This window comes from Pelodiscus sinensis, chromosome 26 (genome assembly GCF_052426305.1).
Source record: "Pelodiscus sinensis isolate ZL-2025 chromosome 26, ASM5242630v1, whole genome shotgun sequence".
Classification (NCBI taxonomy): Eukaryota; Metazoa; Chordata; order Testudines; family Trionychidae; genus Pelodiscus; species Pelodiscus sinensis.
The window spans coordinates 2,805,654-2,822,847 of NC_143077.1; the positions used below are offsets into that span (position 1 = coordinate 2,805,654).

General features: G+C 65.4%; 1 protein-coding gene across 3 annotated transcripts in view; it reads right to left on the reverse strand.

Annotated features, from left to right (window-relative positions):
- CRYBG2 (crystallin beta-gamma domain containing 2) overlaps positions 1-14,188 on the reverse strand; it is a 32,359-nt gene extending 18,171 nt beyond the window's left edge. The window contains exons 1-3 of one of the 3 annotated variants that reach the window (XM_075908533.2): positions 11,819-14,184; positions 10,468-10,555; positions 5,091-6,139 (exon numbers count right to left, since the gene is read on the reverse strand). In XM_075908533.2, coding sequence (XP_075764648.2) covers positions 5,091-6,139; positions 10,468-10,555; positions 11,819-12,060 — 1,379 coding nt within the window. In that variant the 5' untranslated portion in view covers positions 12,061-14,184. Of the gene's footprint in view, positions 1-5,090; positions 6,140-10,467; positions 10,556-11,818 lie in introns of all 3 variants that reach the window. The other 2 variants (XM_075908535.2, XM_075908536.2) reach the window with 2 other exon arrangements.
- Between the last annotated feature and the right edge of the window lie 3,006 nt (positions 14,189-17,194).

Sequence of the window (17,194 nt, forward strand, 5' to 3'; positions counted from 1 at the left end):
CCCCGGTCTCCGGCCCCAGCCTCCACTTGGGGCCCAGCTACTTTCCTGGGCGTCTGGGAGAAGGCGGCTCTGGTGCCAGGCAGACTGGGCGCCCCGTAGAGCCAGCTCGGGGGGCGCACGGGCCTGCCCTTCCAGAGGCGACTGTGGCTCCTCCCCCCGTGCCTAGCAGGGATGGATCACGCCCTGGGATCTGGGTCACAGGCCTGTCGGGCGTCCCCGTGGGGCCCAGTGCAGTTTGGTGGCCCCGCAAGGACACGGCGCCTCCCCGTCGGCAGGTGCCTTCAGGGGGCTCCTCGTCGGCGCCAGGCAGAGCTCCAGCTGCGAGGGAGGCTTTTCAACCCCCTGGGCCCTGCTGCCGGTAGCAGACCCCAGACACACCTCTGTTCCCTGCACAGGTTTCCATCTACCGCCTGCAGCTGAGCCTGTCCTCAGCTACGGCTCTGGACCCTGGCCAGTCCGGCTCCAGCCCAGACTAAGGCAGGGGGCCGGGGCTGGTCCCCTCGAGCAATGGGCAGATGCCGTGTCCTGGCTCCTGCCAGTAGAGCCGTGGCCTTTGGCCACGTTGAGGGGCTGTTAATGCTGCCTAAGTTACCTGCATGGCCCCTCTTGCTCTAGTGTCTGAACCACTGACCATCTTTAATGTATTGATCCTCCCACGTCCCTGTGAGGCCAGGCACTACTACTGGCCCCCCTGTACAGTGGGGGAAACCGAGGCACACAGAGGCTAAGTGACTTGCCCAAGGCCATACAGAAAGAGTGTGGCAGAGAACTGCTTCTCCCAAGCACTGCACTAATGCCCTAACCCAGGGCTACTCAACTTTGGAAGCCCCGGGGCCCACAATGATACTCACAGCACATGCCGAGGGCCGCAACTTAAGTGCGGTTGCATATACGTGCAAATATATATGCAAATATATGCAAATTGCTTCTTTCACACTGATGGGCACGAATACAAAGCAATTCTCGCAGTGGCCCGGTGCTCCCGGTGCCTCCTCCCTGGGGGGCTGGAAACGCCGACCCCCTGTACCCGTCTGTGCCAGCCAGCCCGTCCGCTTGCGTCTTTCAGAGCTCACTCGCCCTTGTGGGGCGTGTTCCCGGGGGAGGCCACGTCCAAAGGATCCCACCCGTGGGCCGTGTGTTGAGCCCCGTGTAAACCCAAACCGGCCTGCGGGCCGCAAACGAACGCAGCCCTCAGACCACGTGCTGAGTAGCCCCGCCCTAACCACTAGACCAGCCTTCCACTTCTGGGGATCTGGAAGGCCCGGACAGTTCCACTCACGCCGGGCACCCGAAGCAGGGCACCCCCACAAGGGCGAGTGAGCTCTGAAAGACGCAAGCGGACGGGCTGGCTGGCACAGACGGGTACAGGGGGTCGGCGTTTCCAGCCCCCACGGAGGAGGCACTGGACGTGTGAAAAGTCCCACAGCGTCCCTGCTCCTGGGGACCCCCGGCTCTGGAGTCCTGCAGTCTTTGTACCGTGACCCCGGGAAACTGCTTGCGGCCAGCGCGAGTCCGAATGGGCCAGAGCCAGCTCCGTGCTGCTGGCGCGCCCATCTCCCCGGGGCCCAGGCAGAGCGGGCGCTCTGCTCGCCCAGTGTCTGGCAGGGTGGGTGCCTGGGGGAGGGGTGGCCCGTCCATCTAGGCGAACTAGGCGGTTCCCTAGGGTGCCAAGTTAAATGGGGCACCAAGTGGTGGCACGATATCATTGCGGGGTTTGGAGGAGGGCACCGATTGCCTGGTTTGCCCAGGGCGCCAGTTGCTGGCATCAGCCCGCCTGGGGCCAAGCAATCGCACCAATGGAGCTGATGCGCGCTGGCAAAGGACGAGCAGAGAGGCAGGTTAAGCCGGTGACTCTCCCTGCACTGCAGGCGGCTCCCAGGCTAGGGCGGACGTGGCTCCCAGCCTCTGCACTGCTCCTGGAGACCCAGGGAGCTGCAGCGGCCACAGACAGTTCCCTCTCCCCGCCTGCCGGTCAAGCCTGGCCTGCCCTCCTTTGGGATGCAGCCCCCCCCCCCCGCCGGTCCCACTGTGGGGCCCTTTGCATGGCAGAGACCATGCTCCCTACAGACACACATGGGGGCTGGAGCGGGGGCAGCCCCCCTCCCCCAGTGGGAAGGGTTTCCTGCACATCCGTGGTCAGCGACTCAGCACCACCCTCCAAGCTGAAAGGCTGGGACGCGTCCGCTTAGAAAAGAGGCGACACCTCAGGGCCAGGCTAGAGGCCAATCAAATCCATGGCGGCCGTGGAGAAAGTGAATAAGGAAAAGTTCTTCACTTGTTCCCGTAACACAAGAACGGCTTCTCGGAGCAGCCGGTTCTGGAACCCACGAGGGGGAGGCAAGTCTTGATTTAGTCCTAAGTGGAGCGCGGGCTCTGGGCCAAGAGGTGGATAGAGCTGAACCGCTTGGGAACAGTGACCATACTACAGTAAAATGTAACATCCCCGTGGTGGGCAAAGCAGCCCTGCAGCCCAGCACGGGGCACTGAATTTCAGAAAGAGGAACTGCACAAAGAGAAGAGGTTAGTGACAGACACGAATAGGTTCCAGGCCAAAAGTGAAATCCCTGCGAGCTGCAAGGAAACTTTCAAAGACACCGTAACAGAGGCCCAACTGAAATGTAAAACACACAAATGAAAACCACAGAAAGAGAACCCCAAACGCAACCAAGTAAAGGAAGCAGGGCGAGATAAAAAGGCATCGTTTAAAATGTGCCAGTTAAATCCGAGTGAGCGAAACAGAAAGGGGCATGAACTCGGTCAAGTGAAGTGGAAGAATATAGCTAAGAAGGCCAAAAAGGAGTGTGAAGAGCAGCTAGCCCCACACTCAAAGTAATAGCAAATTGTTTTTTAAGTACAGCAGAAGCAGGAGGCTGCTAAACAACCAGTGGGGCCCTTGGACGACTGAGATGCTAAAGCAGCATTCGAAGATAAGACCATTGAGGGAAAACGAAATGACTTCTTTGCTTTGGTCTTCATGGCTGATTCCCAACCCCGAGACATTCTTTTTGGGTGACAGATCTGAGGAATTGTCCCAGACTGAGGAGGTTTTGAAACAAACTGATACACTTACCAGTAACAAGTCACCCGGACCAGATGGCCTTGAAAGAACTCAAATGGGAAATTGGGGAACTCTTACCTGTGATTTGTAACCTAGCCTTTAAAAAAGCTTCCATACCTAAAGACCAGAAGGTAGCTAACGTGACGCCAATATTTATAAAGGGCTTCAGAGGTGATCCTGGCAATTACAGACCGGTGAGTCTAACATCAGAGCCAGGCAAATTAATTGAAACTATAGTAAAGAATCAAATTGACAACACATGGATGAACATAATTTGTGGGGAAAAGTCAACATGGTTTCTGTAAAGGGAAATCCTGCCTCACTAATCTGCTAGAATTCTTTGAGAGGGTCAACAAACATGCAGACAAGGGGGATCCAGTGGATGTGGGGTACTTAGATTTCCAGAAAGCCTTCAACAAAGTCCCTCACCAAAGGCTCTTAAGTAAAGTAAGTTATCATGGGATAAGAGGGAAGGTCCTTTCATGGATCAGTAACTGGTTAAAAGACAGGAAACAAAGGGTAGGAATAAATGGTCAGTTCTCAGAAAGGAGAGGTAACTAGTGGGGTCCTCCAAAGGTCCGTCCTGGGACCCATCCTATTCAATTTATTTATAAATGATCTGGAGAAAGGGAAAAACAGGGAGGTGGCAACATTTGCAGCTGATTCCAAACTGCTCAAGATAGTTAAGACCAAAATAGACTGAAGAACTTCAAGAGGATCTCACAAAACTAGGGGTGCGTCTAGACTACACGGCTCTGTCGACGGAGCCATGGAAAGTAGTTTAGTTGACACAGTCAATGAAACGGGGATTTACATAATCCCTGCTTCATTAAAATAAAAATGGCCACCGCGCTGTGCTGACAATCAGCTGATCCGGCCCAGCGTGGCAGTCTAGACGTGGCACGGTCGACAATGGAAGCCTTTTGTCGACCGCTCTGGTAACCTCATACCGGAGCGGTCGACAAAGGCTTCCCTTGTCGACCGCGCCGTGTCTAGAGTGCCGCGCTGGGCCGGATCAGCTGATTGTCGGCACAGTGCGGTGGCCATTTTTATTTTAATGAAGCAGGGATTATGTAAATCCCCGCTTCATTGACTGTATCGACTAAACTACTTTCCATGGCTCCGTCGACAGAGCCGTGTAGGCCAGACGCACCCGAGGTGATGGGAAACAAAATGGCAAATGGCTCAGGCCGTGGACGGGCAGCTGCCAGAAACACGTCCCAGGCACCACTTCCAGAAGTGATGGCGAAGAGGAGCCCTCCGCCCCCTTGGGCTTTGTCTCTGCTGGCACCCCCGGGCCATGTTTCCTGCAGCGCCCGCAGGTGCGGCCTGGCTCCCCGCAATGGAACCCCTGTCTGCAGCAGCCCCCGGGGGCTTTTCCCTAGCCTCTCTAGAGAGGCATCACCTGCCTGGGGGGTGTGGCTTGCTGCCCTGGGGGCGGGGCTCAGCATCTCCATAGCTGGCTCTGATGCCCCCGCCCACCCCGCCGGGCAGGAGCGCGGCTCGATCCCATCCCAGGCACAATGTGTAAAACGGCCTGAACCGACCTCCGGACTGACCCCTCCTGCGGCAGGACCTCAACCGCCTCCAGCACCCCGGGGGGGGGGGCCTTCCAAGCTTGGGCAAAGCCCCCAGCAGAGCGGCCTGGGACAGGAGGGAACCCAGCTGAAGGGGTTGGCCCCGGGGCCCACGTGGCAGGTGGACATTGACCCCCTGGGAGCGGACTCTGGCCCTGCCTTTTTGGGGCTGAGACCCCAGATCCGGCCACCGCCTCCCAGCCAGGATTTATGCAAGACCGGGCCCCTGTCCCTGGCTTGGATCTGGGCTGAGCCCTCCTCCCTCCTCGGGCGCCTGTGGGCCCCAGGCCCTCCAGGAACAGGCCAGCTCTGCCACGGCCCAGGTGGGGATCAGAGGGGCTCTGGCCCCGCTCTGTGCTGGGACGTACCTCCCCCCGGTCCTTGCCAACCGGCCTGGGCTGGCCCGGCCAGCGCACCTGCCGCGCGTTCCTTCGGAAACCCGTTTCCGCGCGTACCTGCTGGCTGGCGTTCCTGCTCGCCCCTCGGCTGCGGAGAGCTCCCTGGAGCGGGGCAGGCGCGGCTCCTGCCAGCCCCGTCTCTGCCCAGGGCCGTGCCGAGCTGTCACCTGGGGCCCCGTGACGGGGCGGACCTGCCCGCTCACCCCCGTGCTGCCCCCCCCTTGCAGCGTGCAGGGCTGGAATTCCTGGTGCGCTGCCAGCTGGGGAGCCGGTCGGGCCGGTTCTCCGGGACACGGCTCAGCCCTTCCCTGCGAGTCAGCAGTCCCCAGAGAAACGCCTGCCTCCCTGGCGGGTTTGGTGGCTCCGTGGGATCCCGGCCCGGGCCCGCTCGCCACACCCGCCTCCTGGCGCAGCGTCAGCACCACCTCCCAGCGGATCTTCGCAGGCGTCCTGGCAGGAGCCAATTCCACCTGGCGGCCTGTGTCCAGAGGTTGTCCCGGAATAGGGCTCTCCCGGCCTGGCTCAGGCTCCTCCATCCCGCGGCTCCCACTGCCCACCAGGTCAGCGGCGGATTCCCCGTGGCTCCCGGCGCCTGGCTGTCCTGCCGCCTTGGGGCGGAAGGGCCCTGCGGGGAAATACTCTTGGAACAGGCTTTCGGCCCACTCTGCCAGAGGCTCCGGGGCTCTGCCGGGGTCCTCCGGGGCAGCTGGAAACGTGCCCTCTTCCCCCGGCCTGGCGGGGCTGCTGATGGAGACGGACTCTCCCCCGGAGCACCCAGCGTCTCTGTCCAGCCGCAAGCCAAAGGAGGCGATTTCTGCCTGGCTGGGGGCGGCTGGCCTCGAGCTCCCCATGGCCAGGGGCCGAACCGACGGCTCCGGCGTCTCCTGCTCTCCGGCCAGGTTCCCGGCGGAGCTCAGGTCGAGCTGGCCTGCCATGTCCAAAGCACTGCCGACCGCTGGTCTCTGCAGCCGCCCGCACGGCCCGAGCTGGCCCAGGGAGCCCCTAGCGCCGGTGCCCGAGCCCCCCAGAGGGCTGCTCAGCCGCCTCCGCCAGGGCAGGGCCCCAAAGGGCCGCAGGTCGGACTCCGAGTAGCTGAGGGCGTGCGGCTGTGGGGGGAAGGAGGGAGCCATGAGAGGGCGCCTGGGCAGGCGGGGGGAGGGGAGGAAGCGGCCGCGGGAGCGCCCCATCCCCACACAGCGGCACCTCGGCCAGACCCGCCATGGCTCAGGGGGCAGGGTCCTTGCACACGGCTGGCCGGGGGGAGGGCCTGATTCCAGGGGTGGAGACCTCAGGCCCCCGGCTTGCCCGGATCCAGCGCCCCGGGCTCGGGTGTGGGAGGGGAAAGCGGGGGGGGGAGGGGTTTCCCTTTGCCTCTCACTTGTGTGCGATTTTTCGGGGGGTCTGTGGCCCCTGGCCTGGAAAAGGTTCCCCACCCCCGCACGAGAGGAACGCCCTCTCCCAGTTGCTGGGGAGGGGGGGAACCCCACACGCAGGGAGACCCGCGCACTTCTGTCACTCACGAAGGCCTGGCCCTGCCGCTCCCCTCCCCCGCTAGGTACGGCGCTCCTGGCCCTGCTGCCCCCCAGGGCAGACCTAGGGCTCCTGGCCCCGCCCCCACCTCCGGGCTAAGTCTGGGGCTCCTGGCCCCGCCCCCACCTCCGGGCTAAGTCTGGGGCTCCTGGCCCCGCCCCCACCTCCGGGCTGTGCCAGCTCCTAGTGGTGGAAGGAGCCCCCCCCCCCCTCCCCCGGGAAGCCCCAACCTCTGACTCAGCCAGGCCCAGGCTCTGTGGCTGGCCGAGGAATCCCAGCTGGCCTGTGGCTCCTGGCGGCAGATGGGAGGGAGGTGGCCCTTGCCCCTGGCATCGGGCCGCTCTGCGGGGACGTGCAGGCAGCAGCCTGCCTGAGCCCCACTGGCCCTGCCCTGGAGCAGCAGCGGCTCCCCTGGCACCGGCTGAGCCGGCTAGAGCCTGGCTCCGGCTCCCCGCAGGGCAAGGCGCCGGCGCTCAGCCACAGGCCAGCGGAGCGCACAGGTCCCCACCCTGCCCGCCCGGGGAGATTAGCCCTGCCACTTTCCCAGGCTCCCTGCCCCACCCGCTGGGCGGCTCCAGCGCCGCAGTGACTCACGCCGCCCGGAGCTGGGCCGGGGGCCGGTTTCTCTCTGCCCTGGCACATTCCTCGGAGCTCCCAGGGCTGATTGGCTCCAGCCAGGCTCCGCACAAGCTCCGCGCCCACGCCTGAGGAAGGAGCCGGCCCGGCGGAGCCCCTGCGGGGGTCGGGGGACCCAGGTGGGAGGCCAGAGGAGGCTGTGAAGCCCAGGCCTTTCAGGGGCTCCGAAAAGAGCTAGGCGAGGTGACGGAGGCTGGGTCCGTCGGTGGCTGCGCCAGGCTGGGCGGGGAGTGTCCCGGGCCTCTTGTCTGTCGGAGGCTGGGAAGGGGCGACAGGGAGGGCTCACTGGATGGTTCCCTCCCGCTGTGGGCAGCCAGGCCGCTGGGCGAGATGGGCCTTTGGGCTGAGCCAGCCCGGCCGCTCTTCTGTTCCTAACCCGCCCGCCCCGGAGCAAATTCCTCTCTGGAGTCGCGGAGCCCTGCTGGGAGGGCTGCGGGGAGCAGGAGCGAGACGGGCAGGCGCCCGGGGGGAGGGGCGGTGTCTAGCCGAGGCCTCGGCCCCAGGCCAGGCTCCGGGGACCACCTGGACCCCAAAGCTGGTGCTGGTGGGTGGTTTTCACACCAGGCTCTGCGCGTCCATCCAGACGGAAGTGCGTTCCCAGCCCGCGGGACCCCACACCCCGCGAGCTTGGACGCAAAGAACCCGCCGGTCAGCGGCTCTGAGACGCGCAGGAGGGTTGGCGCCAGCTCATGAGTGCGGGGAGGGGACGTGATTCGTGGATACGCGCAATTACCAATATTGGCTCTGCTCTAACGGCGCTCCAAACCGGCTCAGGCCCCCCCCTCGCTCCTGCTCAGCGGCTTGCCCTGGCCTCGCCAACCCCACCGAAGGACCGTGGAGGAGAATGAGGGGGCCAGTGAAAAATCCATGTCCCGGCAGAGCACAGCCCGGCTCGCGCACAGAAGCAGAGAGCACTAGAGCCAGGAGCGACCGCCAGAGGCCAGCAAGTCCCAGCCCCGGCCCTCACGGCAGGACCCAGCACCATCTAGACCATCCCTGGCAGGCGTCTGTCCAACCTGCTCTTCACTATCTCCAGGGATGGAGACTCCACAACCCCCCAGGCAACTCATTCCAGTGTCTCACCACCCGGCCAGGCAGGAAGTTTTTCCTAATGTCCAACCTAAACCTCCCTGGCTGCAGTTTAAGCCCCTTGCTCCTGTCCTGTCCTCAGAGGCCAAGGAGAACAAGTTTTCCTCCCTGTGACACCCTTTTAGATACTTGAAAAGTGCTCTCATGCCCCCTCAGCCTTCTCCTTTCCAAACGGAACAAGCCCAGTTCCTTCAGCCTCCCCTCCTAGCTCCTGTTCTCTCGACCTTTCCTCATTCTTGCTGCTCTTCTCTGGACCCTCCCCAGTGTCTCCACATCTTTCCTGAAATGTGGCGCCCAGAACTGGACACAAGACTGCAGCTGAGGCCTAATTAGCACAGAGTAGAGCAGAAGGGCTTCTTGTTTCTCGCTCACAACGCTCCTGCTAATGCACCCAGATTCCTGGTTGCTCTTTTTGCACCAATGCCACACTGTGGACACATGCTCAGGTCCTGCCACAGCACCAAGCGAGGTGCCGATACTCTCACCATGATGGGCGGCAGGCAGGCAGGTGAGAGACAGAGGGAGAGAGACACACCGAGGGCAGGTGAGAGACAGAGGGAGAGAGACACACAGAGGGCAGGTGAGAGACAGAGGAAGAGAGACACACAGAGGGCAGGTGAAGAGACAGAGGGAGAGAGACACACAGAGGGCAGGGGAAGAGACAGAGGGAGAGAGACACACAGAGGGCAGGTGAGAGACAGAGGGAGAGAGACACACAGAGGGCAGGTGAAGAGACAGAGGAAGAGAGACACACAGAGGGCAGGTGAGAGACAGAGGGAGAGAGACACACAGAGGGCAGGGGAAGAGACAGAGGAAGAGAGACACACAGAGGGCAGGTGAGAGACAGAGGGAGAGAGACACACAGAGGGCAGGTGAGAGACAGAGGGAGAGAGACACACAGAGGGCAGGTGAGAGACAGAGGGAGAGAGACACACAGAGGGCAGGAGGAGACAGATGCACCTAAGCGTTCTCCAGGTACCAGCGCTCGTCCCTCCACCAAGCTGGGGCAGCCTATGGCTTTCCAGGGGGTGTAGCGAGGGGCCCATGGATTTCTCCCCTGATCTCCCGGTTTGCGGCTTTCAAATGCCGGCAGGGTCGAGCGCAGACGGATGTACCCGTGAGATCCCGAGGCGCTGCAGGTATTGTCATGCAGGGTGGCCAAGCTCCCAGAAGAGGGCGCCCTCGCCCCGTGGGAATGGCCCAGAGCCTGCAGCTTCTGCAAGTCCTGAGATCAGCGGGGGGCGGGGGGTGGGAGGAAGCAAGGGGGGGGTGTAAGAAAGCAGGAGAGCAACACAAGGGAAATGCCCAGGCTGGCCTGGTCACTAGGGTGAGGGCTGGCTGGGGAGCCTGGCTGCTGGGCTCTTTCCTGATGCTGGCCCTGATTCTCCCCTGCCTGGTGTCACCAGTTTGCTCCCGTGCCTCAGTTTCCCCACCGGTAACCGGGATAATAGGACTGCCCCACCTCCCTGGGGTAAGGCCCGGGACATCCCACATTCACCTTTGTGATGCACTCTGAGAGCCTGGAGCATCTGTTGCCCCATACCCACAAGCACCCCTGCGCCCGGCACTGACCCTCGCCCACCCAGCCCTGCTGGAAAGCAGCCACCTAAGCCTCTGGGATACTCCAACCCCTGGACGGAGGGGGGCTGTGACGGGAGAGGCATGGGAGGCTGCAGTTCTAAAAGCAGGGTCCTGTCCCATGGGGATGTCACTTATTATTGACAGGTGGGGAAACTGAGGCACACATTGATTTGGCAACTTCTTCGTAATCACCGAGCAGGTGAGAACCAGGAAGAACACCCAGATCCCCTCTTTAACCACTAGACCACACTGCCGTCCAGCGGGAGAGCCTGTCTCCTTAACCCTGACGTACGCCAGAGCAGGGCCAGCCTCAGCCGGGGGCAGTAGAGCAGACTGGCCATGACCTTGCGCTCTGAGAGGCCCCGGGCCTGGGGGGCTCCCTGCTGCCAGCAGCACAAGGCGTGGAGCAGCCCCAGGCGGAGAATCGAGGCAGGCCTCTGGGTGTCAGAGAGCAAAGGGACCGTGCTGCCGCAGCCCACCCCCTGCTCTGCACGGGGAGCGCACAGACCCCTCCGCTGTTCCTTCTGCCCCGGGAGCGGAGCTAGGCCCTTCCCCCCCCGCCCCGGCCAGACACCCCAGCATGCCAGGGAGGCCTCACCTTCCGCCAGGACTTCTGGGGCCGGCTGGGGCGGGGGGGCTCCACGCTGCGACTTCCCCCGGCCGGGGCCTCGTCCTCCTCGGCCATCCTGGAGCCAAGCACAAAGCCCAGGGGACACGTGGGTGCGAGCGCCGGGCCCTGAGCCGGGCCCTGGAGAAACCGGGAATCCAAACGGCCTGGCTCAGCCCCCTCCGGACAAGGGTCTTCCGGGTGTTCACACAAGGAGCCGGGGCAAGAATTCAGCCCCAGGGCGCGGCCGAGGGACGGGGCGGCCTTCAGATCTGACGGGGGCCACGCCACGGATCTGGTAAGTGCTCCAGGGCCTCGCGCAGGGGCAGGGGGGCAGGAGGGTGGGCCGGAGTTTGGGTTGTGACCTGGGGCGGGGGGCAGGAGGGGGGCTGGGGTTCAGGCTGGGACCTGGGGCGGGGGCAGGAGGGGGGCTGGGGTTCAGGCCGGGACCTGGGGCGGGGGGGGGGAGGGGGGGGCTGGGGTTCAGGCTGGGACCTGGGGCGGGGGCAGGAGGGGGGCCGGGGGGGTGGGGCCTGGGGCGGGGGCAGGAGGGGGGCTGGGGTTCAGGCTGGGACCTGGGGCGGGGGGGGGGGGGGCAGGCTGGGAGGGGGGGGGCTGGGGTTCAGGCCGGGACCTGGGGCGGGGGCAGGAGGGGGGCTGGGGTTCGGGTGGGGCCTGGGGCGGGGGCAGGAGGGGGGGCTGGGGTTCGGGTGGGGCCTGGGGCGGGGGCAGGAGGGGGGGGGCTGGGGTTCGGGCTGGGACCTGGGTGGGGGCCGAGGAGGAGGGGATAGTGTTGGAGGGAGAAAGGGCTGGGGCGCCCAGTGCAGGCTGGGGCACCTTAAGCAGTTCCCAGCCAGCAGCCCAGCAGCCCCTCAGACAGGCCCCCTGGCTGCCCCGCCCCCTCCCGCCACTCAGAGCCGCAAGCCCAGGGTGGGGGGAGGCTTTGCACGCTGCCCCGCCCCAGCACAGTCCTGCAGCTCCCATTGGCCCCGGCTGCGTGGTGGGCGGGGCACAAAATCCAGGTCCTACCACGGGGCCGTTCCGAGCGCTCTCGGACACAGCGCAGGGCAGGCGGCCGTGTGGCCACAGCTCAGCCCAGCCCGGACGGGACACGTGCAAGGAGGATGAACGGTCCCAGCTGAGCACACACGTGTCCTCGCACACGCACACACGTGTGCATACCGCATTCCCGTGGACTGACGTGCCCACTCCATGCATCTGGGAACACAGCCCCCCCCGCGCCTGCCTGTCCCACTCTCCTGCGAGCCCAGCCCCCCCCGCACTGATAGGCAGACCCCCCCAGCGTGCAGCCCCGTCGCCCGCTGCCCCTCCGGGCGCTCACCTCTCCCAGGACCCCTGCGCCCGGCTCCTCTTCTCTTTCCTCCTGCCCTGCGCTTGCCCATCCTGCCGGGCTGCCGCTCCTGGCACGCTGGGGCCGTCCCTGCCGCCCGCCGCCTGCAGCTCCGTCAGGCTGCTCTCGCTCCTGGAGAAGAGCTGGGCGAGCCGCCCCCGGAGGCCCCCTTTCCTGGCAGGGGCGGGGTCCTGCCGGGGGGAGCCAGCCTGGCCCCGGGCCCGGAGAGGCATGAGCAGCCGGAGGCCAGAGGCGAGGCGAGCCGAGAGCCCCGCTCCTCACGCCCCCAGCCGGCAGGGAGACAAGCTCCCCTCGCCCCCCCTTTCCGCAGCCGGGAGCTGGCGGGGGGGCTGCCCCGCCTGGGAGAATCCAGGGGGCACGGGGAAGGGGGCGGGCAGCCCGCGCTGACAGGTGCCAGGACGGCCCCGGGAGGCCTGTGGGGCCCAGGCCTGGTTACCGGGGCTGTTACCTGGCGTTGGCACTCGAGCCCTGTCACATGAGCGTGACCGCAGCCCCGACAGGTGTGCGGTGGCACCGCCCAGGGGAGAGCGCCTGGCCAGGCCGGGCTGAGGTGCCAGGTGTGGGGCCGGGATTGGAGACGCGGTGGCTCCGGGGAAGGATCCGACCTGCTGCCTGTTTGCTTAGAGAACAAACAAGCCGGATCTCAGCGCCTGGGCCCGGGGGAAGGTCTCCCCCAGGCAGCGACTCAGACAACAAGCGGAGAGACGGCTGGGGCATCCGGAGGCGGCAGGCCAGCGCGTGGGACTGAGCCTGGGCCCGGGGGACTGCCCTGGCCCGTAGAGTCACTGGGCTCCAGGTCCGGCTTCCAGCCCCGCTCTCCTTCCACAGGCCTGTCTTCCCACGAGTGGCTCTCTTCAGAAGCGGCAGAGCTTTATAACAAATCCTCAGCGTGCGGCCTCGCCACACTCCACCCCACGGGGGCCGTGCCCTGGACACAGTCTGGGGAAGGGTCCTGGGGGGCTGTTGATGATCAAAATAACGTACATCTCTATCCTTACCTGAGAGAGGCCCAAGCCCTTATCCACGGATCTCTTCATGGACGGCGGAATGCAGCCACCTCTGGGGTGGAGCACAGCCGCTGCTCAGCAAAACGCAGGAGCACTGCGCACGAGCTTAGGAGGGGGAGAGGAACCCAGTGTCCCTGCTGCACCCGAGGGGGATTTCGGCTGCAGAGTGCGCTTCCTGGGCTGGAGGGCCCATGTCCCCCCCCCCCGTGGGCAAAGAGCCCCGAGGATCCTTCCTGACCGGACAGCCCCGCCCAGGGCTCTGCAGCTTCCCCGACAGCTGGAGCCTGGGGCGCTGGCTCAGCACAGACTCTGCTCCAGCCTCTGCCGCCCGGGGGTCTCCCACCCAGGCTGAACATCCAGCCCAAACCTCCTTCGCACATGGCGCCTGCGAGCACCCCCCCACACACGGCTCCCTGCAGGCTGCTGCTCTGTGCAGATCACCCCCTGGATCCAACCACTGCCTCTCAGAAATGGGGGGACCAGCCACACGGGAGCCCCAGCCAGTGAAAGCAAACAGGGCCAGGTGAAGACCACCCGACTCCCTGGGGCCCCACCCCTGCACCCTAAGCTCCGCCCCTTTGCCATAGCTCCGCCCCTGCTGGGAGCCCAGGCGGAGGGACCAGCTACAGGGCTGTTACCGTGGGCCCTGGCCTGGAGGCCCCTGGGGACACCCTGCACAGGAGCCATTGGCCCAGCTGCTGGGCAGGGCAGTCGCCCACCTGAGCAGAGGCCTCTGCATACGGGGCCCTGCCAACAGCACCCTGCAGGGGTGCCAGCAGCGAGAGCCCCCTGCCCGGAGCAGGGGGTCCTGTAGTAGCACCAGGGCAGCTCAGCCTCCTCGGAGCCCTTGGGTCAGGCGCTCTGCAGCCCCGGGAAGCCACCGGTGAGACGCGTCTCAGCTCCGAGTTCTCCTTTGCCCTCCCCTCGCGGGCTGGACTCGCGGCCGGCCTGCCCCTTCCAGAGAGTCTGGTCAAGAGCTGCCCCCAGACGGAAGAACTGGGGCCAGCACATTTGCTAGGCAGCTTCCTCCTCTCCTAGCGGGTGTGGTTGTGCCAGGACAAGGGGCCGTGCCGGGAATGGGACTGGTTTCCGTCCCAGGGAAAGGGAGGGGGCTGGGAGCAGGGACAGTTCTGCTGCAGGGTGATCAGAGGCCACGCCGGGAAGAGCGGCCAGCTGGGGCCAGGGTCTCCATACTGCTGCCCCTCACCCTAACTCCCTGCCACAAGCCCCTCCCTCAGGAGCCCTGCTGGGGTTGACCAGCACAGCCCTGCCTCCCCCCATGGAGCACCCAGGGCCAGCACACGCAGCCCTGCCCCCACATTCACCAAGGAGCTGTGGGGCTGGCCTCACCCTCTCAAGGACTCCAGCCAAGATGCAGCTGGGACTGAAGCCAGTCAGCCCCCCCAGACCTGAGCCCTGACCTGAATCCTGCGCTTCCCAGACCCTGCACCCCCAAACCTCCCAGCCCCCCGACTCCTTCCCTGACTCCTGCACCCCCACCTCCTGCCCTCTGGTCATGTCAATGGGTAACCAGTTAAACAGTTACCTGGTGATCATCACCCCTACTGGGGAACGGTGTCGCCATTACACAGCAACAGGGCACAACTCGCTGCAGCGCCTCCTGCTGGCCACTTGGGAATTAGCTCAGTCCAGCACCAGAGCGCCCCCTTCTGGCTGGTGTTGCGCCTGTTCCCTGTTTGTGTGGGAGTGGCTCTGCCACCTCACCTTAGGCCCCACGTCCCTCCCGGACTGCGGCACCCTCCTCGGTGGGCACCACCCTGCCGCAGGGCCCCACACTCTGGGGTCCTCCCCCTCAGGGAGACCCCACCCCCTATGCCGCCCTGCCTCAGTGACCCATGGCCAGACGCCAGCTAGCCCCTGCCCCAGGCAAACTGCAACCTGCCATGGCCACTCGGCATTGGCCAGGGGGGCGGACCCGCTGCCTTCTGCCCTGCTGCTCAGGCCTTGAGAGCCTGCCTCAGCCTGGGAGCGAGCGAGCGAGCGAGCGAGCCAGCCAGCCCAGCCCGCCTGCCTGCCTTGCCTGCCTGCCCTGCCTCAAGAGGCCTCCTGCTCCCCTGGCAGCCGGGTTCTTCCTGCTCTTTATTTATCCAGCCCCTGCTGGGCCCTCCCTGGCTGCGACCTGCCACTCCACAGCCCCAGCCCTCCCCCAGGGCTGGGTTTAGCCCTTAAAGGGCCAGAGCGAGGACAGCCCATTGTGGTCAAAGGGCTGCTCCAACCCTGCACCCCCCACTCCCTGCCTGACTCCTGCACCCCCCACTCCCTGCCCTGCCCTGCCCTGGGGTGGGGCTCTCAGGCTGGGCAGTGAAATGGGTCTAATCCCTCTAGACCAGCCCCTGGCTACACCCAGGGTAAAGAAATGGCTTCTCTGCCCCTCCTTATCCCCCCTTTTAGAGATGGGGACACTGAGGCACAGAGCAGCACCGTGACTTGCCCAAGGTGGCACTGGAAGCCAGTGGCAGAGCCAGGAGCTGGGTCCAGATGGCCTAGCTCGGAGGCTTCCAGCTTCCCCACGAGACCACCTTCCCCTGAGCACTGAGCACCTTCAGCGCCCAAGGGAATCTGAGGGGTCCTCAGCACCTTCAGGGAGAGGCTCTGCCCCCCACAGGAGGGGACCCCGGCCCGGATCTTGCTCCTATCCAAGTCCCTGCTGGTTTCAGAAGAGCCGGATCCGGCCCATCGTGACTCTGTCCCCCGAGGGCTGTGGGGTCGCTGGGGACTGAAGGGTTAATTCGCCCCCGAGCCAGCGGCCTGGGGTGAGTTCCAGGAAGGCCCCGTTGGGGCCCTGGGGCAGCGGAGCCGCCCGCCCACCCCGCTCGGGAGGGGATTCGTCAGCAGGCCTGCTGGTAAGCACGGGGATTTCTGAGAAGGGAGCGCGGGGCGGCTCTTCCTGTTGCAGAGACAGGCAGAGGGGCCGAGCGCCCAGCCCCGCACACGGCGTCTGCCCCTCGGCCCGGCCGCGGGTCGGGGAGGCAGAGTCACGCCCCACAAGACGGTGAGAGCCGCCTTGGGCGTGCTGGGGGCGGGGGGTGGCACAGCCTGCGTACAGCACAGGGAGCCTGAGCCAGAGGCGCCCCCACCTCACAGGGGGCCACGGAAAACAGGTTTCAGCCCCCACTAGGAACCTCCTGCTTCGGTGGGAGGCCGGGACTGGAGTAACTGAGAGCCCCCCCCCCCCGCCAGCGCTCCTGCCCCGTTCCCTGCAGCGCCCCCTACTGGGAGGGGCTGGGACTGGAGTAACTGAGAGCCCCCCCCCCCCCCCCCCCCCCCCCCCCCCCCCCCCGCCAGCCAGCGCTCCTGCCCCGTTCCCTGCAGCGCCCCCTACTGGGAGGGGCTGGGACCGTAGTAACTGAGAGCCTCCTCCCCGCCAGCACTCCTGCCCCGTTCCCTGCAGCGCCCCCTACTGGGAGGGGCTGGGACCGTAGTAACTGAGAGCCCCCCCCGCCAGCGCTCCTGCTCCGTTCCCTGCAGCGCCCCCTACTGGGAAGGGGTGGGACCATAGTAGCTGGGAGTCCCCCCCCCCCGCCAGTGTTCCTGCCCCGTTCCCTGCAGCACCCCCTACTGGGAGGGGCTGGGACCGTAGTAGCTGGGAGTCCGTCCCCCCCCGCCAGTGTTCCTGCCCTGTTTCCTGCAGCGCCCCTACTGGGAGGGGCTGGGACCATAGTAGCTGGGAGTCCGTCCCCCCCCGCCAGTGTTCCTGCCCTGTTTCCTGCAGCGCCCCTACTGGGAGGGGCTGGGACCGTAGTAGCTGGGAGTCCGTCCCCCCCCGCCAGTGTTCCTGCCCTGTTTCCTGCAGCGCCCCTACTGGGAGGGGCTGGGACCATAGTAGCTGGGAGTCCGTCCCCCCCGCCAGTGTTCCTGCCCTGTTTCCTGCAGCGCCCCTACTGGGAGGGGCTGGGACTGGAGTAGCTGGGAGTCCCCCCCCCCGCCAGTGCTCCTGCCCCATTCCCTGCAACGCCCCCTACGGGGAGAGGCTGGAACTGGAGTAACTGGGACCCCCCCACACAAGTGGAACTTTTGCTCTGCTCCCTCCAGAGCCCCTGGACTAGACAAGTTCGTGGGAGCGCGTTTCGCGGTGGCACCTTTGTTGCAGCACCTGGGGGTGGCACAAGGCCCATCGCTGGGGCTCCCAGCCTGCCCCCTGCGCACCCCTGGGCAGCCAGTCACAGGGCTGGCTCCTGGGCCGGTCTAGTCCCAGTGGGGCAGGAAGATCGTCTGTCCTGGGGCCACGTGAGCAGAGCATGGCCCCTTGGACCCCAGCGGCAGCTGTTACGTGACCCCACACCAGGCTCCGCTCCCCACTCGGTTTGCCCACCACTGA